The sequence below is a fragment of the Scyliorhinus canicula genome, chromosome 19, assembly GCF_902713615.1.
Source record: "Scyliorhinus canicula chromosome 19, sScyCan1.1, whole genome shotgun sequence".
NCBI classification, from domain to species: domain Eukaryota; kingdom Metazoa; phylum Chordata; class Chondrichthyes; order Carcharhiniformes; family Scyliorhinidae; genus Scyliorhinus; species Scyliorhinus canicula.
The window spans coordinates 23,418,645-23,443,498 of record NC_052164.1 but is presented as its reverse complement, the minus strand read 5'-3'; the positions used below and the strand labels follow the sequence as shown (position 1 = coordinate 23,443,498).

The window sequence follows — 24,854 nt, the reverse complement described above, 5'->3', positions numbered from 1 at the left end:
TGGTCTGTATGAACCTTTCCCCAGCTCAATTAAATCATATACACGCACACACAGGCTTCTTTACAGAATAACACAATATTCCATCCAAATATTTTAAAAATAATATCTGTTCTCACAACACACACACACACTTAAATGTTGATCAGTTCAAGGACACACATTGTCCCCCTCTTTTCCCCAAAAATCAATCCCCACATGGAGGTCGGAGAGAAGGGAAACGCAAGCGAAAAGCCATCCTGCTTCTATCCCCGCACTGGTATGAATTTTGCCAAGGGCAGCTTTGACTGTGCACCTTCAGGGATGAATGCAAATATTGGTGTCAGTTAAACACACTTCCTCAATTCACCCTTGGACCCTCCCCCTATCCTAGTGACCAGGAAGTCGTACGGACTCATGTGTTTCTTTCTCTGCATCTGCTTCTGAAACAAAAAGGCTAAAAAGGTTTTGTGAGTTAGTTCTGCTGCTTGGCACTTTTTATTGGTCATTGCTTCTAACTACTTATTTTTTTTTAAATGATATAAACTGATCAATTTATTGCTTTGAGGTGGATTTTTAAGCTCAGCAAGTTGCTTATGTTTTTTTTTCATACATTTACATTTTCTTTTTGAAATTCAGGTTAATGTTGTGCCGAACCCAATCTCAGGCAGCTGCAGCTGGGTTTGTTGCCGAAGGGGAATGAAAGGCTCTCAATCAGATTGGTCTTTGCAGAGTTGTCAAAGGAGATTAACCTTGCTCCAACAGAACAAGGGAAGTGTTGAAAATGCTTGTGCAGAGAGAGAAACAGAATCAGTTGTGCAGATCATATGCTCCTGAAACATTGACACTGGGGTGAATTCTCTGCCTCCCCAGCCACAGGTTTCTTGGCGATGCACCATCGCTGGTCGTGGGATTCTCTGTTCCCGCCACAAGCCAAAGGGATTTCCCGTTGTAGCCAACCCATGCCACCGGGAAACCCACGGGCGGGGTTGCGCTGCAGGCGGAGCAGAGAATCCCGCCGGCGGAGAGCTCACCCCACTGTTTCTCTCTCCACACTTGCTGCCTGGCCTGCTGCGCATTTCCAGTATTTTTCATTTTAGGTTTCCAGAATCTGCAGTACTTTGCTCTCCTATTACACATTCAGTGCTGGGGCATTTGTCAGTGTGGTTAGTTTCAATTTAAAATCATAAACTAATAATCACTTAATGCAAAGTGTAAGTTTTCAGTTAATAAAGCCCACTTGTGTGGGTAGAAATAGCACTTGATTGCAAATGATTAGGTTGGCTGGTGCTCAATTTACTGGAAGGTTTTACCATTTTTGTTGCTGATATTGCAAAAGGGCCGAATTCCAAAAGGCGTAGCTGGTTGAATAATTTGAATGACTACAAGGTGTGCGTAATTGTCTGCGAAAGCCGTGGTTTTAAAGTGTATCATACTGAAACCAGAGCTTTCAATTATCTTTATAAGTCGAGACACAAAGTACAAAAGCCATTTGTCAGCCCTGTATAAAAGATTTTGACCCTCCTGTGTCAGTGGCTTCCAATCCTGGGCTGTTCGAAGGCTGCAAGGAGACGGATTAAAGAAGTGGGGGAAGAAGGCAAGGCAGGACGGGGATAATAAGGGGCTGTAAACTGGAGAATCACCAGGGTCAATGATTTCTCTCCGCGCCCCTAAACATGCAATATGGTTAACTCTTAAAAATGCCCTCTGAAATGGCTCAGCAAGCCACTCAGATCAAGGGCAATTAAGGATGGGCAATAAATGTTGGTTCAGCCAGCGATGCCACGTCCCATAAATTAATTTTTAAGAACTGCTTACCTTTAAGAAGGTCTTGCTGATGGGGTTGGGGGTGGGGGGCGTGGGGGGGGGGGGGGGGGGGTGGGCAGGGTGCCACTAAGTCTTGAAATTGTTTCTTTGGCTCAAGGTTGAACTTTTATGAACTTGTATTTCATCTGGTTGAAACTGACATAAGGCTTCTGGCAAATGTGACGTTTGGCAGTTATCCCCTGAGGCACTGGACTTGCCTGAGTCGATACAAAATATTGGAGTGGATTATCTGTAGTTCGACAATAGAATGCTGTCGATGATCTCTTCTGAGCAACAGCAGCAGTGGCATCCACTCCCTGCTTCATGGCAAGAACTCTAATTTTAAACCCTGGTCAATTTGTGTTGCCCACGCTGAAGGTGCAAGATGGACAATGGGAGGTTTTATACCTGTAGCTGATCCTGTGCTCACCTGATGTCCATACACTTCAAAATAAAGGTGGCCGATGGGGGATTCTGACCATGATGTGGGGGCAGTGGTGTAATTCATATCATTTACAATGCAGAAGGAGGCCATTCGGCCCATCGTGTCTGCCCCGGTCCTTGGAAAGAGCACCCCACTTAAGACCACCCCTCCACCCAACATGTAACCCAGTAACCCCACCTAACCTTTTGGATACTAAGGGGCAATTCAGCATGACCAATCCACCTAACCTGCACATCTTTGGACTGTGAGAGAAACCGGAGCACCCTGAGGAAACCCACGCAGAAACGGGGATAAAGTAAAAACTCCGCACAGTCAACTGAGGCCGGAATTGAACCTGGAATGCTGGAGCTGTGAAGCAACAGTGCTAACCACTGTACCACCGTGCTTCCCCCCAGGGTACTGTCACTGACTTAGAGACCCCAGGGTATTGCACTGGGGACCCGGGTTCCAATCCCACCATTGCAGATGGTGAAATTGAATCCAATAAAAATCTGGAATTAAAAGTGGACCGGAGAATCCCTGTTTACGCCGAAATTGTGAGCGGCGCCATTTTTGCGATGCTCTGCCCCCGATGGGCTGAGTCCCCGACACGTGGGACATGTGCGCTCACAACGCTCGGGTACTTTGCGTGGCGGCTGCGTACTGTGTCCAGCGTCACCACAGTTGGGGGCGAGCCGTTCTGCTGGCAGGGGCGGCTTTGGCAGGGGCTGGGGGGACTGGTGGGGGATGGTCCATGGTTGGCGAGGCTGGTTACAGGGGGCAGATTTTGGCAGGCAGGGACCACGCCCAGCCAGCGCCATGTCGCACGGCGCGGCTACTATACACTGTACCCATGCGTGGCCACCGACCCGGCCATTCTCCAGCCGTATCTGCAGGGGGGCTTTGCGCTGCGCAGCTGCTAGCCCCCACCAGATGGAGGATCAGTGCCGGGGCGACGCCGACTTTCTGGTCATAAGACCAGACCGATCCTGCGGCAACCCGGGATCGTGGGCGCGCTGCCAGTGGATCGGAAGATCCCACTAATGGGGAATTCTGCTGCTGGTCAGCTTGTAGTGGGAGGGGAAAAAAATAATGTAACATCCTTCGATCTTCATTTTCGATACAATCCCCAACTGCTCCTATCCTTGCTCGAGTAGAAAACTATGCATAAACTGACAAAGAAAATAGCATGCATCCTGTCCTGATAATGATCGTGACGCTGCCAAAGTTTACAGTTTTTAGTCTGAAACTAAAAACAAATGTGGCCGTTGGAGCATTTACTGCAGAGATACAGACATGCGTTTGGACTAGTTCCAAAGTTACCTGTGACTTGCGATTGAACACGTGATGGATAGCTGTAAAAACTTGTTCGATATCATCTTGAATAAGATATGGCTCGTTACTCCCATGTAATATGACTTCTGCATGGTGGACAAAAAAAAACATTTTTAAAACAATTATTTTTTTTTGCAAAGTATTTTTTTTAAACTTTACTTTCTATCTTGAACCATTGAATTCACTATCTAACAAGGTAAAAGGAAAAGAGTGCTTTTAACTTCCTGGTTTTGCAATAGACGAGCATTTTAATTTGACTGGTTGTCTGCTTTACTCATGTGAGTAGCCAAATAGACAGCGCTGCCTGGGAAGGGAAGATCAGCATTGTACATCTGGCAACACCGATACAGCGGGGCGTGAAAGTGCAAAGAACCCATGAGGTAAAGATAATAAAAACTCACTGGCCAAGACGGAGAACAGAGTGGAAGAAAATTAAAGGAACGAGGGAGCATAAAGTCATTGAGGAGAGCAAAGTTAAAAGTAGAAGCGAGCAAATTTTGTATGGGGGGAGGGGAATGATAACTTCCACAATTTTGAGGAAACAAATATGCTCAGCTCCAAATTGAGGTCAGTGACCTAATTGTGATTGATCTATGTTTGACTTTTCTTTAACTGGAGGATTACTTTTCACTTTCCCCAGCCCCAAGTCTAATTCTTTTCACTGCCTTTTCTGCTGGTACATGTTCATTCTGCACCAACATTGCTCAATGCATTTTTCCTTCCTGAATTTGTTTCGCTCATGCTCGGCCTTTTATTAGTTCCATGCTCTCAGGTGATAAATCTTTGTCTTTCATCTGAGTTTAGGATGTGTTGGCAGGGTACAACGTCTTAGCAGACATTGGGGGCGATTTAATGGGCTCGTCGCGCCCGCCTTGGTGTCGGGACGAGGCCGTTGAGTCTCGCGAGAGGCATGTCGCCAGATTTGCGATGCTCGAAAAGCCTCGCAAGATTTACCGGGAGTCTCGCGAAATGTCGCAATCTGGATCTCGCCCTCACTGGGTGTGACCCAGATCAGCATATTTAAATTAGCCATTAGGTCACACCTGAGAGACCTCGCCAGAGTATCGTTTAGTACTGGGTACCACAAAAGTGGACAAGTCGTAATGGCACCCGGGGGACGGGGAGGAGGTCTTCAAGCCTTTGGGGACTCCTTGGTGGTCAGGGACATGGCAGGGTAGCACACTGGCACTGCTCTGGAACCTAGGCACTGCCAGCTTGGCACACTGGCAGTGCCATCCTGGGGTATTTCTCAGTGCTGCAGATGCCGGGAAACACCCCGTTAAATGCAGCCAAAACCGGATTCAAATTTGTTGTGGTGAAATTATGCCTATTGTTACCCATGTGCTCGTGCTTGTCAATCTAGTCTCTCTGCATTTCTCTGAGATCTTTTTTTCCACTTCTTCAATTATTTGTTAAAAAAACTTGTTCAGCGTTTTCTTTCTTTGTTTAAATACTGTGGTAGCATGCCCCTTTAAGGGGGCAAGTTGCTGGAGTAGCATGTGACCCGATCGGCCAATGGGGCCAGAGCTCGTGAACTCTGGGGATGGAGCATGGGTTTCCCACTGAGATGGGAGTTTGGAGTCATGGAAAACGGTAACTTTTATCTCACTCTCTGTATGTAGTTTCTTACTTTCATAAAACTTCATTTGTTAACCGACATGGTGGTCGCCCATCTGTCAGGATATTATATTGGCAACGAGAATCAACCGGAGTGCCTCCCTGCTGTTACAGAAATCGGGCGGGTGGACATCATGTGAAAACCTTCCATCGAAGCAAACTCGTTCAACAGTCGCTGAGTGCCAGAATTTTCCTATTTTGAAAACTAAAACCAATCGGCCTTAGTACAGAGCAGTGGCCATTCTATGACAAAAGCCTCCTTTACTTTTTCAAGGCCAATGAAATTGGGCGGAGGAAAAGCAGCGGGTAACCCTACTTATAGCCTGTGGGACTCCCATTTACAACATGATTAGGAGTCTGATTTCTCCAGATGCCCCTGATTCCAAAACATTTGAGGAGCTGGAGGAGTTAGTCAAGGTCATTATCACCAAAGCCCTCGCAGCGTTACGAATTTAATTTGATGACAAGGACCACAGGGCAGACAATTGCCGTGCGCATGGTGCACCTAAAACAAATGGCTGAACAATGCAAATTCAGGTCTACATCCAATGACATGTTGAAAGACAGGCTGGTCTGTGTTGTTAACATCATAACCATACAAAAACAATCGTTAGCAGAGGCAGAGATGATCCTAAAGAAGGCATTCAAGGTCATCCAGGCTATTGAAAGCACCAAAGGGGGGCGATGGAATTACAGAGCATCCAAGCACACGAGGTCCGCCAGGTTTGATAGGAAGCCGTTGTGTGGCGTCAGAGATGTCACTGAGTCCAAAGAACAAAGAGACTGGGAGCAAACGAGACTGCAGAAATATAGGGAATTTGGTCCGCAGGCCAGGGGCTATGAAGAATGCTACTGGTGTAAGGGAGAGAAGCAAATTCAGGGAAGCTACATGTTATGCCTGCAATAGGAGGGGGCACATGAGGAGGAAATGTAAGCCTAGGCAGAGCCCACAGGGAGCCAATAAAAACAAACACCCACTCCAGGACGCAGTATTGAGAATAATCCTCAGAACAGGGGCGGCATTCTCCCCTACTCGACGGGGCAGGGGGTCCTGGCGTAGGGGAGTGGCGCCAACCACTCCGGCCAGTGGCGTGCAGAGGTCTGGTGATGCCCAGGGCAAATCTTGATTGTATGCCTCAAAGACTCAAGTATAAGGCCTAATATACTGAGAAATATTATGAGAAAGGAAAACATTTTGAATATATAGGGGCCTCACGGTAGCATGGTGGTTAGCATCAATGCTTCACAGCTCCAGGGTCCCAGGTTCGATTCCCGGCTGGGTCACTGTCTGTGTGGAGTCTGCACGTCCTCCCTGTGTGTGCGTGGGTTTCCTCCGGGTTTCCTCCGGGTGCTCCACCCCCCCCCCCCTGCGCAGCCCCCCCCCCCCTGCGCAGCCCCCCCCTGCGCAGCCCCCCCCCCCTTCGCAGCCCCCATCCTGCTCCGGTTTCCTCCCACAGTCCAAAGATGTGCGGGTTAGGTGGATTGGCCATGCTAAATTGCCCGTAGTGTAAGGTTAATGGGGGGATTGTTGGGTTACGGGTATACGGGTTACGTGGGTTTAAGTAGGGTGATCATTGCTCGGCACAACATCGAGGGCCGAAGGGCCTGTTCTGTACTGTTCTATGTTCTATGTTCTATGTTCTAGATGAAACATGAAATAAACGCTTTATTCGATTTTAATATAAATCAATCAAATTTATTAAGTTCTTTTCCCCAAATGATACCTCCTGTCACAAAACATCTGAACTACTTCACTTTTTACATCAGCTGTGAGAAATTATTTTTCAATGCTTATTAAAGCCAGGTTGGTCAGTCGCTCCTGTGACATAGAAGACCTCAGATATGTTTTTATTAATTTCAGTTTTGAAAATGACCTTTCCCAGCTTGCGACTGAAAATGCGATTGTAAGCAGTAATCTGTATGAAACACACAGCGTCGGAAAGACATCCCTCCCATACTGCAGTAAAGACTCCAGAGCATCTTTAGGATCAGGGGGAACTCTATTCCCTCCAGCTCGAAGGAGCATTACAAAATCAATAATTTCGTCATATAACTGAATTGCAGCCACATCATTGTCATAATAATTTGCAAAGTCTGAACATCCCTTTTTTAATTTCTCTCTTTCTTGTTCATCTTCAATCACTACTGAATTCACGTTCAGAAGAAAAGAAAATCGGTCACTGAGGCTTTGAAGTCGGACACTGCGGTCTTCAATTTCAGTTTGTAATCTGTTCACAATCTCTACCATTACCTTATTCATTTCTTCTTGTGGAATGCAGTGCCTGAGAGTGTGAAGGACGTAGGTTCAACTAAAGCTTTGAAAAGGGAGTTGTAGAAGTGCCTGAAGGGAACGAGTTTTCCGTGTGGTGGGCAAGGTAGGAGTGAGACAAAGTGAAGCGTTCTTCCAGGCTGCCAACATGGACAGGGTGAGCAGCCTCACTGGGTGCAGCAGCCATTCTATAACACGATGTGGAGATGCCGGCGTTGGACTGAACACACTAAGAAGTCTTACAGCACCAGGTTATTCACCTGAGGAAGGAGCAGTGCTCCGAAAGCTAGTGTTTGCCGCTGACGTCACCACCGGCGCATGCGCACTGGGGGAATTCTCTTCTGCCTTCGCCATGGCGGAGGCCGTGGCGGCAGCGGAAGAGAAAGAGTGCCCCCATGGCACTGGCCCGCCCACCGATCGGTGGGCCCCGATCGCGGGCCTGGCCACCGTGGGAGCACCCCCCCGGGGGTCTGATCGGCCCGCGCCCCCCCCCCCAGGACCCCGGGGGCCCGCTCGCGCCGCCGATCCCGCTACCACCAGAGGTGGTTCAAACCTCGGCGGCGGGAGAGGCCTCCTAGCAGTGGGACTTCGGCCCATCGCGGGCCGGAGAATCGCCGCAGGGGCCTCGCCGATCGGCGCGGACGTCTCCGGGTGGCGGAGAATTTCTGCCACGGCTGAGGGGCGGGATTTTTGGCGGGTCCGGGCGATTCTCCGACCCTGCTGGGGGTCGGAGAATTTCGCCCCAGATCTGAAGGACACGGTATAAACAACATCAAAGTGGGCAAGATGCCGTCAATTGTGAATGTGTTAATAGTAAATGGTCAGCCACTTAGGATAGAGACATAGAAGATGATGACAGGCACAAGGTAATGCTTCACTTGTGGAGTCCCGATGTTCAGCATCATTAAGACTTTGACATACCCAGCAATCCTGGACTCAAAAACCTTTTATGATCTGGGAGAGTTAGTGACAAACCACTACGACCCATGATCTTCGATAATTCTCCAGCATCACAGATTTAACATGGCTGTCAGGACCCCTGGAGGGATCCGGGAATGAATTCCTGACCAGGCTCAGGAAACTGGTGGAATACTGTGAGTATCCCTTCCTGAGATGTCATGGGACCTATTGGTATGCAGGGTAAACAACATCGGAACACAGAGAAAGCTATGAGTAGAACGCATCCTAGCCCTTAAAAGAGGCACAGAGCTGACGTCTCTGGCGAAAGGAAGGAGCTTCAAGGGTCAATGGACAGTAGTGTGTTCAGTGTTGGGCAATCCCCTTCGAGAGCACTCACGTGACCCACCCATCGCCTGTTCACCACTCAGTCAAGAATATGGATGGATGGCTGGAAAATTCCAGAAATATTAGGGAAGCTTCCCAGAGGACCTCAAGGGACAGTTGCAAGGCTGCTGAAACCAATCCCCATGTTACATGATGGAACTGAAGTCATTCCGAGGCTTCATAAATTATTGTGCAAAATTCAACTCCAACATGGCTACTTCACTCGCACCCCTGCACGCACTATTGATGAAGCTCAAGAAGTGATTGTGGCAGGTGCCACAGAACGACACATTCATGAAAGTGAAACAACAGCTGCTATTGTCCAACATCTTGGTGCACTATAATCCCACATGATGGCTGATACTAACAAGCGATGCCTCTCCATACGGAGTATGGGGAAGTCCTCTTCCATCGGTAAGATAATGGCACTGATGACCAATTGCATATGCATAATGCACCTTGGCAGATGCAAAAGGATGATTGGCCCAAATCAAAAAAGGACTAGCCTTGATGTATGGAGTGAAGAAATTCGATCCGTACGTCCACGGCCGACACTTTGCGATAATCACGGTCCATAAACCACTGTTGGGCCTATTGAACAAGGACAAAGTGAACCCCCATCTCTTTGACTTAGATCCATTGTTGGATCACCTTGGCGCACACATCTCCAACACTGACCTCCTGAGTCGCATACTGCTGCCCACGAGCTTGGCCCCTCTGCCAGTTAAGGAAGAAGTAATAATGACACTAAATTTCCTGGATGGCGTGCTTGAATCAGCGAAACAAGTCCAGCCATGGGCCCAGAAGGACCCCATGCTGACAAACTGAAAAACTGCGCTGCACGATCCTAAGTGGTAGAATTCAAGGACACCCCACAGAAGCCCTTCCTATCCAAATACCGAGAACGTGGAAGATAGCATCATCCAGTGAGGGATCTGAGTGGTTGTCCCCCACCCAGGTCCGTGCCCAATCTTGGCAGAGTTACACAACGGTCACCCACGAGTCTCCAAGATGAAGATGATCGCACGGAGCTACATCTGGTGGCCAGGGCTTGATATGATAATTGAGAACTTGGTGAAATAGTGCCCTTTGTGTCAGGAGAACCAGAAGCTCCCACCTACAGCTACACTGCACCCATGGGAATGGCCAAGGGGATCTTCGGTATCATGCGGTACATGCGGACCATGCCGGGCTGATCATGGGATCAATGTTCTTAATCTGGTCGACAACCATCCGAAATGGATGGACATACGTTGGATGTCCCCCACGACTTGCAATATGACTAGACAGAAACTCCAGCAATCATTTAGCGTTCATGGGATACTGGAGATCCTTTTTTCAGATAACGAGACTCACTTCACCAGCAGAAAATTCCAAGCATTTGTGAAGTCCCAACGGGATTAAACATATCCAAATGGCACCGTACCATTCATCCTCCAGCAGCCTGGCCGAACAGGCGGTCCAAAAGCTTTAAAATGGCATGAAGGAACGGATCACTGATTCTCTGGACACCAAATTGGCCAAGTTCCTCTTTGATAACAGGACCATGCCACGCACTACATCAGGAATCATGCTGGCAAAGCTGATTATGGGCCACCGGCTCAGCCTAGTGTTGCCCAATCTAGGACGAAAAGTGGAGTCAGGACAAGAAAATAAATTTTGATACCCGAAGGCTCGACAGGACCTTAAAGACAGGAGACACAATCTATGAGCATAAGTTTGGAAACAGATCTCCTTGGATCCCAGGAGACCTACTGGAAAAGGCTGGCCCCGTTTTGTACAAGGTCAGGACTAAAGAGAAGACCATAAGAAACATGTGGACCATCTTAGGAGCAGGGAACCCTCCCCTGTTGAAATAACTCTGGACAGAATGATGCTCTCAACATCCTTTGTGCCCACCTCTGGGCAGGGGACTCAGTCCATAGTTTCATGGTATCATAGAAATTACAATGCAGAAGGATTAGCCCATCGAGTCTGCACCGGCCCTTACAAAGAGCACTCTGTTGAAGTCCACGTATCTGCCCTATCCCCGTAACCCAGTAACCCCCACTTAACATTTTCTGCACACTAAGGGCAATTTAGCATGGCCAATCCACCTGACCCGCACATCTTTGGACTATGGGAGGAAACCGGAGCACCCGGAGGAAACCCACGCAGACACGGGGAGAACGCGCAAACTCCGCACAATGACTCTGCCGGGAATCGAATCTGGGACGCTGGAGCTGTGAAGCAACTGTGGTAACCAGTAAGCTACCGTGCTTCCCACAAACCATCCAGGAGAATCCGAGAGCCATTCCTATTGAGGACGAAGACTTGGGATCAGAAATGGAGACTGAGATCACTGACCCTCAGCGGAGGTCAGCATCGAAGAGGAGCCCCATCAGTGGCCCCTTGATGCTTTGACAATCCCCTACCACAATTCCACACCACCTCCCACCCACCCGGCTCCACTGACGGTTGACCCAAGGCTACTTGCCAAGAAGCGAAGGAGGCCTCAGCATCATGGGAGTGGGGGGCCGGTGGGGGCGGGTGGGGGGGGGGGCGTTGGTGGTGATCTGGACTTAGGAGAAGGGAGAGATGTGGTAACCCTCACGGGGACCATGAGATCACCAATCGATCTCCCCATGGAGCTGGTAGAGTACGAGTCCCGTTGCAGGGGGTGGAGGCTCACACAGCTGGGTCTTGTTAGTGAGCCTTTTAAATGCTCCCAGACCCAAACAGGAAGTTCCGATAGATCTGAACTGGAACATTTATGTTATACGCTGTGAGAGCAGCTTTATCTTTTGAGGTAAAATAAACCTGTTGGCCTTCTGCTTTATGCCGCCTGGATTACTATACAAACATATTGATATCTGCATGGTGTGTTCCAGAGCTGAAGTTAAAGAGCATATCGGCCAGGCTAGCCATGTATACTGGGGAAGCTTTATGAATCCTCGGAACGGCCATAACGCCCGGAAACTACCAGAGCCAGTTAGTTCAACAGACCCTAATAATAGTGGGGGGCAATGGCCAATTCAATAGATCATCTAGATAGACAATTATCTTGGATAGGTAATTGGGACAGATTGGCTTCATCGTATTTGCTAGAAATGTTGCAAATTAATGAAGGAGCTTTTCATGACATTTTTTTAAAAATCAGAATGTTTTCCAAGATGAGTTTGCAAGATGCAGGGCTTTGAAGCAAAGATTTACGTGGATGCTTTAAACGGGAAAGTTAAGTCTGAACTCAAATGACTAGAAGAATTCGGTGTCATCAAACCTGCACAGCTCTCAGAATGGGCAGCTCCTATTGTGCCAGTGGTGAAGCCAGATGGGACCATTAGAATATGTGGAGACTGTAAACTAAATGTGAACCAGGTAGCCAAATTGGACCGGCACCCAGTACCAAAAGTAACCAGATATGCCAAATTAGCAGAAGGTTTAACTTGCAACAAACTTGATTTGTGTCATGTATACCAACACTTACTGTTATATAAAACATCCACTGAATTTGTTTAAAAAAAGGTTTTAACCTACTATACCCATTACTCTTCTTAGTCTCAACTGCCTGTGTGATATTCCAATGCATAATTATTATTATTAAATGTTACTACAGGACCTTACCAAGGTAATTGTCTATCTAGATGATGTATTGCTTACATGAGTGTCCAAAGAGGAGCACCGAGCAAATCTTGAAGGTGCCGGAAAAAGATTTAAGAAGGCTGGAGTAAGTTTGAAAAGAGAAAATGTATGTTTGAAGCTCATGAAGTGAGGTACTTAGGATTCAGCGTAGATGCAAAAGGGCTGCTTTGAAGATCAAAGCGATTAAGAACACATCAACCCTGAAAAATACATGGGTGTCAAATTCCTTCTTGTGATTGGTGAACCAATATGGCAGATTTCTTCCCAATATTTCCACAATGCTGACATCCTTACAAACACTACTCAAGAAGCACCAGAGGTGGTATTGAAAAGAACATCAGAAAGAAGCACTTGACCAGGTTAACTAGCTTTACAGTCATCCAGCCTCTTGGTCCATTTTTGACCATCAAAGGGGGTAATACTTACCTGTGACACACCTCCGTATGGAATAGGGATGGTTTTGGCCCATACAATGGAAGATGGTGAAGAAAGGCTGGGAATTCACATTTTCAATGCGGATGCTTTGAGCTGTCTTGTGTCATGTGAGAGTACCTTTAAGAAATGGATGTTTAAGCAATGTACCTTTAAGAAATGAAGCAGCTCATATTACTGAAGTGATGTCAGAGGGGGGAGCTGAGCTGAGATCACTTCTGCTTTTTCTGCTTTTAGTTTCAGTTTAAGAAAGCAGCTGAAAAGTGCCTGGCTGGTTTGCTGTGAGCTGTTTTGAAAGGAGAAAGCCAGTTTTGAGAAAAGAGCTTGGGTGTGTCTGTGTTTTGCAGGGAGCTGGATCTGCTGTGATCTTTGCCATGAAAGACTATCTCTGAATCATTTGGGTGATTTAAACTCATAATAGTAATGTCTTTAACCTGATGTGTTTCTGTTTAAAGATGTTAAGTCTTTTGGAGGTTTGAAGGAACATTTTGAGGGATTATTTAGTGTTGTATTATTTTCGGGGTTATCTTTTAAGGGGTGTTAAGGGATCCAATGTTTATTTAAGAAGGTTAAGTTGAATTCATGGAATAAACATTGTGTTGTATTTAAAAACCCACGTGTCCATAATTGTAATACCACACCTGGAGAACAAGCCGTGTGCTTCAAAAGCAACAATACATTAAAGGGAGAGGTTGGTTGAACTCCATGATACATTTTGGGGTTCTGAAAATGCCGTCCCCATAACAATTGGGGGCTCGAGGGGGATAAAAGTCTATCTATTGGATTGGCTTTTGTGAACTTAAAGGCAGTGAAGGATTGTTGTGTTTCCGGTGTGGTATTTTAGTTTAAGTGTGTTGTGGACAATGACTCTTTCAGAGGCTCAGAAGTTTTTGGGGGTGCAGAATGTCACACGCAGTATCTTACGGACAGAGATGAAAAGCAGACTGTTAGGTTTGGCTAAATCATTGCAGTTAACATTACCTGACAAAATGCAAAAAGATAAGGTAATTACGGTGGTGGTTAAGCATTTAAAGTTGCCTGAGATAGAGTCTGACTCATTGGAAATGGCAAATATTCAGTTGCAAATTAAACAAATGGAACATGAGAAAGAATTAAAGTGGTTTGAATATGTAAGAGAGAGAGAGGAAAAAGAAAGAGAGAGAGAAGAAAAAGAAAAAGAAAGGGAGATACAGATCAGGGAAAAAATAAAGCGAGGGAGTTTGAACTTCGGAAAATGGCCATGAAACATGGAAGTCAATTAAAATTGGTAGACGTAAAGGGAAACGTACAGTTGGATGATAGTGATGAGGATAGTGAGAAAGAGTGTCACAGTCGAAGGCTTGATGCAAATCTATTTTATTATGTCCAAGCATTGCCAAGGTTTGATGAATAGGAAATGGAAGCCTTTTTCATTTCATTTGAGAAGGTAGCCTTGAAATGAAATGGCCACAGGACATGTGGGTATTACTGATTCAAACAAAGCTGTTAGGTAGAGCTAGTGAAGTGTTTGCACCATGACCGGAGGAGGTATCTGAAACGTATGAGGAGGTGAAGAAATCCATTTTAAGTGCATGTGAGCTAGTGCCTGAAGCTTACAGACAAAGGTTTAGAAATTTAAGGAAAGAATTTGGTCAAACATACATGGAGTTTGAAAGGATCAGAGTAATTTTAATAGGTAGATAAGGGCTTTGAAAATAGACCAAACGTATGACGCTCTCAGAGAAATTATACTTTTGGAGGAGTTTAAAAATTCAATTCCTGATGTAGTGAGAACTCATGTGGAAGAACAGAGGGTTAAAACTGCGAGATTTGCAACAGAAATGGCAGGTGATTTGAATTAGTTCATAAATCAAAGATTGGTTTCCGACATCAGTTTCAGCTGGTGAGGGATAGAAACTGGGAACATGAGAAATACTCCAGTGGTAAAGGTAAAGGTGAAGATGGGAGACAATAAAGAGAGTGTACCTCAGATTAAAAAAGAAATCCAGGAGGGTGGAAAAGAAATGAAAAGTTTCAAATGTTTTCACTCTAATAAACTAGGCCATGTAAAGTCTCAGTGTTGGCACTTGAAGAAAAGCACTGGAAAGGCTGATGTGGTAAAACAGGATGAGCAGTGGGATGTGTTAGAGTGGTAAAGGAAAGCCCAAGGGAATCGAAGGAGGTGCAAATGATTGTACAGCCTGTTCAAGAAGTAATTATTAAGAAGGTGCCAGATGTCTTTAAATAATTTACTTGTGTGGTTAAAGTTTACTCATGTGTATCAGGAGGAGCAGGTAAAGAAGTCACCATTTTAAGAGATACAGGGGCTAGTCACTCTTTAATGGTAGGAGATGAGGAATTATGTAGTTTGGGAAGAATGTTGCCAGAAAAGGTTGTGATATGTGGAATTCAGGGTGAGAGGAGTAGTGTTCCATTATATAAGGTAAGGTTGGAAAGTCCAGTGAAGAGTGGTGAAGTGGTAGTCGGAGTAATAGATAAACTATCTTGTCCAGGAATACAGTTTATCTTGGGTAATTATATAGGTGGATCGCAGGTGGGAGTGATACCTACTGTGGTGGATAAGCCAGTGGAAAATCAGACAACTGAAGTGTTGAAGGACGAACATCCTGGGATTTTTCCGGATTGTGTAGTAACCCGGTCGCAAAGTCACAGGTTGAAAAAAATGAAAAATGAAAATCGCTTATTGTCACGAGTAGGCTTCAATGAAGTTACTGTGAAAGGCCCCTATCGCCACATTCCGGCGCCTGTCCGGGAAGGCAAGAGGAGAAATCAAAGAGTGAAGATGAATTTGAAGTGCAATTATCATAAACGATTTTTGATCAGATGGTTGAAAAAGAACAAGAACAGGTGTAGGATGAGGTGGATATTTTTAGTTCAGGAAAATTGGCAGAGTTACAACAGAAAGATGTAGAAACAAAATGGATGTATCAGAAAGCATATATGGAAGAGGAATCTGAGAGTATACCAGAGTGTTATTACCGTAAAATTGATGTCTTAATGAGAAAATGGAGACCCGTACAAATGAAGGCGGATGAAAAGTGGGCAGAAGTTCATCAAGTAGTATTGCCGGTAGGGTATAGAAAGGAGGTGTTGTGAGTTGCACATGAGGTACCAGTGGGAGGTCATTTGGGAATAAGGAAAACTCAAGCTAAAATCCAGAAACATTTTTATTGGCCTGGACTACATAAAAATGTAGTTAAATTTTGTCAATCATGTCACACATGTCAAGTGATAGGGAAACTTCAAGCAGTGATAAAACCAGTGCCCTTAATACCCATTCCAGCATTTGAGGAACCTTTTACAAGGGTCCTAATCGATTGTGTAGGACCGCTTCCTAAAACAAAGAGTGGGAATCAATATCTTTTGACTATAATGGATGTGTCTACTAGGTTTCCAGAGGCCATTCCAGAATGTAATATTACAGCTAAACGGATTGTGGAGGAGTTACTTAAATTCTTTACTAGATATGGACTACCCACAGAAATTCAATCGGATCGAGGATCGAATTTTACTTCAAAGTTACTCAAAGAAGTTATGGATAGCTCAGGAGTAAAACAATTTAAATCAACTGCGTACCATCCAGAATCGCAGGGAGCGTTAGAAAAGTGGCATCAGACATTGAAGACAATGTTGAGGGCGTATTGTCAAGATTATCCAGAGGATTGGGATGAAGGAATTCCATTCGTACTGTTTTCAATTAGGGATGCACCTAATGAGTCTACCAAATTTAGTCCTTTTGAACTAATTTTTGGTCATGAGGTAAGAGGACCACTTAAATTGATTAAAGAAACATTGGTGGGTGAGAAATCGTAAATTACACTATTGGATTACATGTAAAATTTTAGGGAACGATTAAATAGAGCAGGTGAATTGGCTGGACAACATTTGAAAGTTGCACAAAATGTGATGAAACGGGTAGCGGACAAGAAATCCAAAGTTCGTAGTTTTGTCAGTGGGGATAAAGTTTTAGTGTTGTTACCAGTGATAGGTGAGCCTTTAAAAGCTTGGTTTTGTGGACCATATCAGATTGAAAGGAAATTAAGTGCGGTGAATTATGTGGTAAAAACACCAGATAGAAGGAAGACTCACCGAGTGTGTCATGTGAATATGCTTAAAAGGTACTTTGCAAGGAAAGGAGAGAAAAAGGAAGTTTTAATGATTCTAACTCAAAGTGACGAACCAAATCCAGATGACTGTGAATTTGACATACCTCAAATTAAATTGGAAAATGAGGATGATCTTAAAAATTGGGATGAATTGCTAAGTTACCTTCCAGAGGAAAAATGAACTGACCTGAAAGAGTTATTGATATCACATGGGCAGGTTTGTTGTGATAAATTGGGAAGTACTAAAATGGCTCTACATGATGTAGATGTGGGAAATGCTGTTCCTATCAAACAACATCCATATAGACTTAGAACATAGAACATAGAACAGTACAGCACAGAACAGGCCCTTCGGCCCTCAATGTTGTGCCGAGCCATGATCACCCTACTCAAACCCACGTATCCACCCTATACCCGTAACCCAACAACCCCCCCCTTAACCTTACTTTTATTAGGACACTACGGGCAATTTAGCATGGCCAATCCACCTAACCCGCACATCTTTGGACTGTGGGAGGAAACCGGAGCACCCGGAGGAAACCCACGCACACAGGGGGAGGACGTGCAGACTCCACACAGACAGTGACCCAGCCGGGAATCGAACCTGGGACCCTGGAGCTGTGAAGCATTTATGCTAACCACCATGCTACCCTGCTGCCCCTTAAAGCCTTTAAAATTGGCACAGGTTAACAAAGAGATTGAGAGTATGCAGAAAAATGGCATAATTGAAGTGAGTTGCAGCCAGTGGAGCTCACCCATAGTAATGGTACCAAAACCAGACGGTACCCAATGACTGTGTGTGGACTATCGAAAGGTGAATGCTGTTACAAGAACGGACTCTTAACCTATCCCACGTTTGAAGGATTGCATTGAGCAAGTGCGACAATCTGCTTTTATTTCCAACTTCCAGACGTGGAAAGAACATTTAAAACATCGTATGGAATTCTTCGATCGACTTCAGGAGGTGGGTTTGGTGATGAACCTAGCCGAAAGTGAATTTGGAAAAGTTCAAATCACTTTCCTGGAGGAGTTTCCGATACCCTCAAGACAAAGGGAAATAATGCAATCTCTTGGCATGAATAGAACAAAGAACAAAGAAGAACAAAGAAAATTACAGCACAGGAACAAATCCCTTCAGCCCTCCCAGTCTGCGCCGATCCAGATCCTTTATCTAAACCTGTTGCCTATTTTCCAAGGAACTACTTCCCTCTGTTCCCTGCCCGGATGGATTTGATCGAACCTTTGTGCAAAGGTTTGTGGCGTGATTACTCCACTGATGGACTTGCTAAAGAAACATTAAAAATTTCAATGGACAGCGAACTTTCAACAGGCATGTGACTGCCTGAACGCTGTGATCACCAATGCTCCTGTATTGGAGAATTGCAAGGGGCTCTGTGGTCAGTTTGAACTAAAGTATCTTATTCTAAAGAGAAATGCCGAGGAGTAGAGGAATGGATGGATCGTGCAGAGACTTTCTTGTTCAAATAGACTGTCAACCGAGAAGGTTTTCGGTTGGAGGAAGAAGAACAAAGAAAATTGGTCTATATTATTATACCTGTTTGCGTGTGTTGTTTTTTTTTAAACAAAAAGGTATATTTACTGTGTACATTTCTTAGTGGATGGTGCAAAGGTGAAAAATGAAACCATCTTGTAGTTGTTGGTTTATTTTTTTTCTTGGGGGGAGGTGTCATGTGAGGAAGTGTTGTTGTTTATCCTTACTGACTGTAGTCCATGTGCCAGGAAGTCGTGGATCCATTTGCAGATGGAGGAGCCGAGACCAAGGTTTTGGAGTTTTGATCTTCTACACACTTACTAATGAAGTCTGTGATGATGGTATTACAGGGCAGCATGGTGGCCTAGTGGTTAGCACAACCGCCTCACGGCGCTGAGGTCCCAGGTTCGATCCCGGCTCTGGGTCACTGTCCGTGTGGAGTTTGCACATTCTCCCCGTGTCTGCGTGGGTTTCGCCCCCACAACCCAAAAATGTGCAGAGTAGGTGGATTGGCCATGCTAAATTGCCCCTTAATTGGAAAAAATAATTGGGTAATCTAAATTTATTTTAAAACATTTTGAAAAAATAAAAAAAATGATGGTATTACCAAGACATGTGGGATTCAAACCTGTGTCCCCAAAGAATTAACCTAGCCCTCTGGATTACTAGTATGGTGACATTAACACTGTTCCATCATCTACCCCAAAGGTTCTTATTGAAGTGGGATAATCATTGATAATGACCATTCAATTGTTTACCTATAGAGGGATAATGGACTTTTGGTTGGAGAAAGAAGGTTCCCTAGGCTTTAGATAATTGAGGGGTTGTGATTGCCACAGTGGTTGCACAGTGGTTAGCACTGCTGCCTCACAACGCCAGGGACCCAGGTTCAATTCCGGTCTTGGTTGACTGTCTATGTGGAGTTTGAAATTTCTCCCCGTGGCTGCCTGGGTTTCCTCCAGGTGCTCTGGTTTCCTCCCACAGTCCAAAGATGTGTAGGTTAGGTAGATTGGCCATGCTAAATTGCACCGCAGTGTCCAAAGATGCGCAGGTTAGGTAGGTTTATGGGGTTACGCGGATGCGGCAGGGCAGGGTGCTTGGGTAGGGTGCTCTATCAAGAGGGTCAGTACAGACTTGATAGGTTGAATGGTCTCCTTCTGCAGTTTAGGAATTCTATGGTTCTTAGTAAGATGATCATAAGACAGTTCGTGGGATAGAAATAATGTAATTACTGGGAAAAGCCAGATCTGTGGCAAGCAGTTTAGTTTTTCGTCTGCCAAAGACAGAAGGACATGCAGCTTGTGTCTGAAAGGGTCTCTCTCCTTTGCTGAAATGAACTCTCTACACAGAGGACAGGTATCCGTGTATTTGCTAACTTTACTTACAAGCGGCTTTTAACCTGTAATGCACTTTATTTAATTTGGATAGAGAAGGTATAAGTTAGAAATTAAAGTGTTTCCTTTTATTGATAAGAATTGTTTAACTGTAAATTGTAAGCTATTTTCTGTGAGGTTAATGTAGTTGGTCCTGTGTTAAGAATAAAGTTTTTTGATATAAAAGATCCATGCTTGTCAGTGTAATCACTCCTGGGAGGGGTGAAGTATCATTTCCTCGTCGTTCACAAATTGAAAAATGGTTGGGGTTTCTTGTCCAGTTTCCTAACACACATTGGGGTCTGGTCTGGTATCCTAACAACATGCTAAATATATTAACAAAGTAAGTGTCCTCAAATCTCCGCGTGATGTTATCGCCTTCTGGCCTATTACTTCATATCTGCTTGCATTAAGTTATTTATGCACTCAATTTCATCAATAATGAGTCCAATGCATTTTACAAGAGTAACTTTGTAAAAAGAAATGAGCCAACAGCAAATTTTGAAGGTTTGTTTCATCATTGTTCTATAATAATGAAGTATTTCTGAAATTTCAGGAACCCAACCTGTACTGCGGAAATCTATCCCAGCGTGAAGAAGCAACAGAGATGGTTAATTTAAGCAAAGTTTGTGTTTGGAAAAGCAAGAAAAAGCTGCGGTTCCTTTTAATATTCTTCTCTGCAGTAGCATTCATTGCCGTAATCTACAAATATCAGTTAGCGTATCGTATTGTACCAGCCAAATACCTTTACTTGTTTGGAAATACAGCCATGGCATTGCAATGTGAAACAGCAAAAGGCACTGAAAATGTGAACATTTCTATAAAAGGAATTTGGACAATTAACTCTATGGGGCGACTTGGCAACCAAATGGGGGAGTATGCAACATTGTATGCATTGGCAAAATTGAATGGTCATCAAGCATACATTTTGCCTGCCATGGCCAATTACCTGTCCCCTATCTTCAAAATTACCCTTCCGACTCTCCATGACAGTCTGAAATACGGAATATTTTCGAAAGAATATCATGTCAATGACTGGATGGAGGATCAGTACCGCAGTATTCAAGGAAACTGTGTTATGTTGACTGGGTACCCGTGTTCATGGACATTTTATCATCATATCCGAGAAGAAATTCTCCGTGAGTTCACCTTTCATGACTTTCTGAAAGAACAGACCAACGCGTTCCTTAGACGGATCAGAGGGGAGCGAAAGAATGTGACGTATGTTGGTGTTCACGTTCGAAGGGGAGATTACGTACAAGTCATGCCAGATATGTGGAAAGGAGTCATAGCTGACAAAAAGTATTTAGACACAGCAATGGCTTACTTCAGAAATAAATACAAAAATGTTGTTTTTGTCGTGACAAGCAATGGAATAGATTGGAGTAAGGAGAACATCGATAATTCCAAAGGAGATGTTTTCTTTTCAGACGATCCAAAGCAATCCAGTCCAGCTGATGACATTGCTATCCTTGCTCATTGTAATCACACCATAATGACAGTCGGGACATTTGGTTACTGGGCCGGCTACTTGGCAGGTGGGGAGACAATTTACCTCACAAACTTTACTTTGCCAGAATCACCATTTCTAAAGTTATTTAAGTACGAGGCGGCGTTTTTACCTCAGTGGATTGGACTTCCTGCTGATCTCTCACCTCTTCTGCCCCAAAAAGCTTAAAAGTAGCTAAACAGGGCAGCACGGTGGCCTAGTGGTTAGCATAACCGCCTCACGGCGCTGAGGTCCCAGGTTCGATCCCGGCTCTGGGTCACTGTCCGTGTGGAGTTTGCACATTATCCCCGTGTCTGCGTGGGTTTCGCCCCCACAACCCAAAAATGTGCAGAGTAGGTGGATTGGACACGCTAAATCGCCCCTTAATTGGAAAAAATAATTGGGTAATCTAAATTTATTTAAAAAAAAGTAGCTAAACATACTCCCTATAATTTTCAAAGCTCCTTGATTTTATATTGTTAATGTTCAGTACTTTATAACTCTCAAAAGCACTAATTGAGCTTCTGGAGGGTAACCTTGGTTAAGTTCAGAAATCGACTTCCAGAATATCAACTGAATAGTATATTAAATTTTGCACTATTTGTTTTGATATAGTCGCTGTGTATGCGTACTCAAAAAACATCTGTGTGTCAGGGGTGTTCTCTTCAAGGAAGAGATTGTAAATTTAACCTCATTGTCTTTTTTATTTTATTTTTGTTGTGTGTAAGAAAGTGACGCTGCCACCTTCATTATCAATAATACGAACGGGGTATGGCGCTCGACTCATCGAGCGACAGTTCCAACGCGCCACAGCAAAAAACCGCACTGACCTCCTCAGAATACAAACACGGGACACAACCGACAGAGTACCCTTTGTCGTCCAGTACTTTCCCGGAGCGGAGAAACTACGACATCTTCTTCGCAGCCTTCAACACATCATCGATGAAGATGAACATCTTGCCAAGATCATCCCCGCACCCCCACTACCTGCTTTCAAACAACCGCGCAACCTCAAACAAGCCATTGTTTGCAACAAACTACCCAGCCTTCAGAACAGCGACCATGACACCACACAATCCTGCCATGGCAATCACTGCAAGACGTGCCCGATCATTGACATAGATAACACCATTACACGTGAGAACACCACCCACCAAGTATGCGGTACATACTTGTGCGACTCGGCCAACGTTGTCTACCTCATACGCTGCAGGAAAGGATGTCCCGAAGCGTGGTACATTGGCGAGACCATGCAGACGCTGCGACAACGAATGAATGTGCATCGCGCGACAATCACCAGGCAAGAATGTTCCCTTCCAGTTGGGGAACACTTCAGCAGTCAAAGGCATTCAGCCTCTCACCTCCGGGTAAGCGTTCTCCAAGGCGGCCTTCAGGACGCTCAACAATGCAGAATTGCCGAGCAGAAGCTTTTTGCCAAGTTCCGCACACATGAGTGCGGCCTCAACCGGGACCTGGGATTCATGTCGCATTACATTCACCCCCCACCATCTGGCCTGGCCTTGCGAAATCCTAACAACTGTCCTGGCTTGAGACAATTCACACCTCTTTAACCTGGAGTTACCCCTATCTTTGGATCTGTAAAGATTTAATTACCTGCAAATGCTCGCATTCCAAGCATTGTCTGGCATCTTTGAATTTGTCTATATATATGTTTCTGGAACATATCTCTTCATTCACCTGAGGAAGGAGCAGTGATCCGAAAGCTAGTGCTTGAAACAAACATGTTGGACTTTAACCTGGTGTTGTAAGACTTCTTACTTAAATTACAAGGAGAGACGGAATGAATGAGGATTGTATACCCAACATTTAGAAGATGCAGGCATGAAATATTCTGGGGAACTGATTGAGCAAAGAGAGAATCTAGTTCTGCTTTGAGGAACCAGGACATGGGAGTACACAACCTAAATATTCGTACCAGGCCTTTTAGGAGTGAAGTTAGGAAAGACTTCTCCATGCAAGGGATGCAAGAGATTTGGAACTTGCTCCTGTAAATGGCAGTTGGTTCTGGGTTAACTTTAATTCTGTTTTCTTTTACCAAGGGTTATAAGGAATATGGGTCAAAGTCAAGTATTTGGAATTACTACATAGATTGACCATGAATTAATTAAATGATGGAATAAGTCTGTTGAGCTATTTGGCCACTCCTGTTTCTACTACCAAGCTTTTTCAGATAGTGGGCGTTTCATAGAATTATAGAATCCCAATAGTGCAGAAGGTGGCCATTTGGCCCATCGAGTCTGCACCGACATTCTGAAAGATCACCCTACCTAGCCGCACGCCACTATCCTATTCCTGTAATCCCACCTAACCTTTTGGACACTAAGGGACAATTTAGCATGGCCAATCCATCTAACCTGCACACCTTTGGACTTTGGATGGAAACCTGAGCACGCGGTGTAAACCCACGCAGACACAGGGGATAATGTGCAAACTCCACACAGATAGTCACCCTGGGTCGGAATCGAAACGCCAGGAAATATGGGCAGGATTCTCCGACGCCCCCCCCCCCCCCCACCCCCCCACCCCCTGCCGGGTCGCAGAATCGCTGGGGGGGGGCGACATGAATCCCGCCCCCGGCATCCGCCGAATTCTCCGGCATTGGGGGGGGCGCCCTGAAACATGCCGGGGATGTAAGACTGCGCCAATACGAATGAGTCATGTACACTGCCCAGATACTGGGCACAGACGTGCAGGATCATCATGCGGTGGTCGCAGACCACCTGAATGTTCATCGAATAAGTCCCCTTCCTATTGGTGAACACGGCCTTGTTATCTGCAGGTGGCCACACGGCGATGTGCGTCCCATCGATCACACCCTGGACCATGGGAAACCTGGCCACGACAGCGAAGCCCACTGCCCGGGCATCCTGGCTGGCCCGGTGCGTAGGGAACTGGATGTAGCGGACTGCAATGGCATATAGGGCGTCTGTCACTGCCCAGATGCCCCATGCACAGATGTCTGCAAGATGCCAGACAGGACCCCACCCAGCGCCTGGAATGACCCTGTGGCAATAAAGTTCAGGGCTACCGTAACCTTGATGGACACAGGGAGAGGGTGTCCTCCCCCAATGCCACGCGAGGCCTCCTCAGGCCTCTACGTCACCGTGGCACTACTACCTCTGCCTTCCCCTCCTCCTCCTTGTACTCCTCCTCTCGTGTTCCTCCTCCTCGTCCTCTGCGGCAGCCTCCGCCGCCTCCCTGGCCCGCTCCTCCTCCTCCTCCCCCAGGGCATCATGTATAAGTGCTGCTCCCGCCACAGCGGCCAACATCGCTGGCCCATCACCAAACATAACGGCCTCTTCCCCCCCTCCCCGGCACACACCCTCTTCCCCACTTCCCCTCCCCGGCACACGCCCTCTTCCCCCCTTCCCCTCCCCGGCACTCGCCCTCCCCGGCACTCACCCTCCTCCCACCTCCCCGGCACTCACCCTCCTCCCCCCCTTCCCGGCACTCACCCCCCCTCCCCGGCACTGACCCCCCCTCCCCAGCACCGACCCTCTCCCCCCTCCCCGGCACTCGCCCTTTCCCCCCTCCCCGGCACTAATCCTCTCCCCCCTCCCCGGCCCTCTCCCCCTCCCCGGCACTCACCCCCCTCCCCGGCACTCACCC

At 45.9% G+C, this 24,854-nt stretch overlaps 1 protein-coding gene across 2 annotated transcripts; it reads left to right on the top strand.

Moving 5' to 3' along the window:
* Window positions 1-415: 415 nt before the first annotated feature.
* On the top strand, window positions 416-21,446 carry LOC119954569 (galactoside alpha-(1,2)-fucosyltransferase 2-like). 2 transcript variants are annotated; one of them, XM_038779912.1, is made up of 2 exons: window positions 416-441; window positions 20,292-21,446. In XM_038779912.1, exon 2 carries the CDS (start codon window positions 20,343-20,345, stop codon window positions 21,411-21,413), a length of 1,071 nt encoding a protein of 356 aa, XP_038635840.1. In that variant the 5' UTR covers window positions 416-441; window positions 20,292-20,342; the 3' UTR covers window positions 21,414-21,446. The 2 variants fall into 2 exon arrangements, with proteins under 2 accessions (XP_038635840.1, XP_038635839.1); XM_038779911.1 differs by lacking the exon at window positions 416-441 and adding an exon at window positions 3,837-3,921.
* The last annotated feature ends 3,408 nt before the right edge of the window (window positions 21,447-24,854 follow it).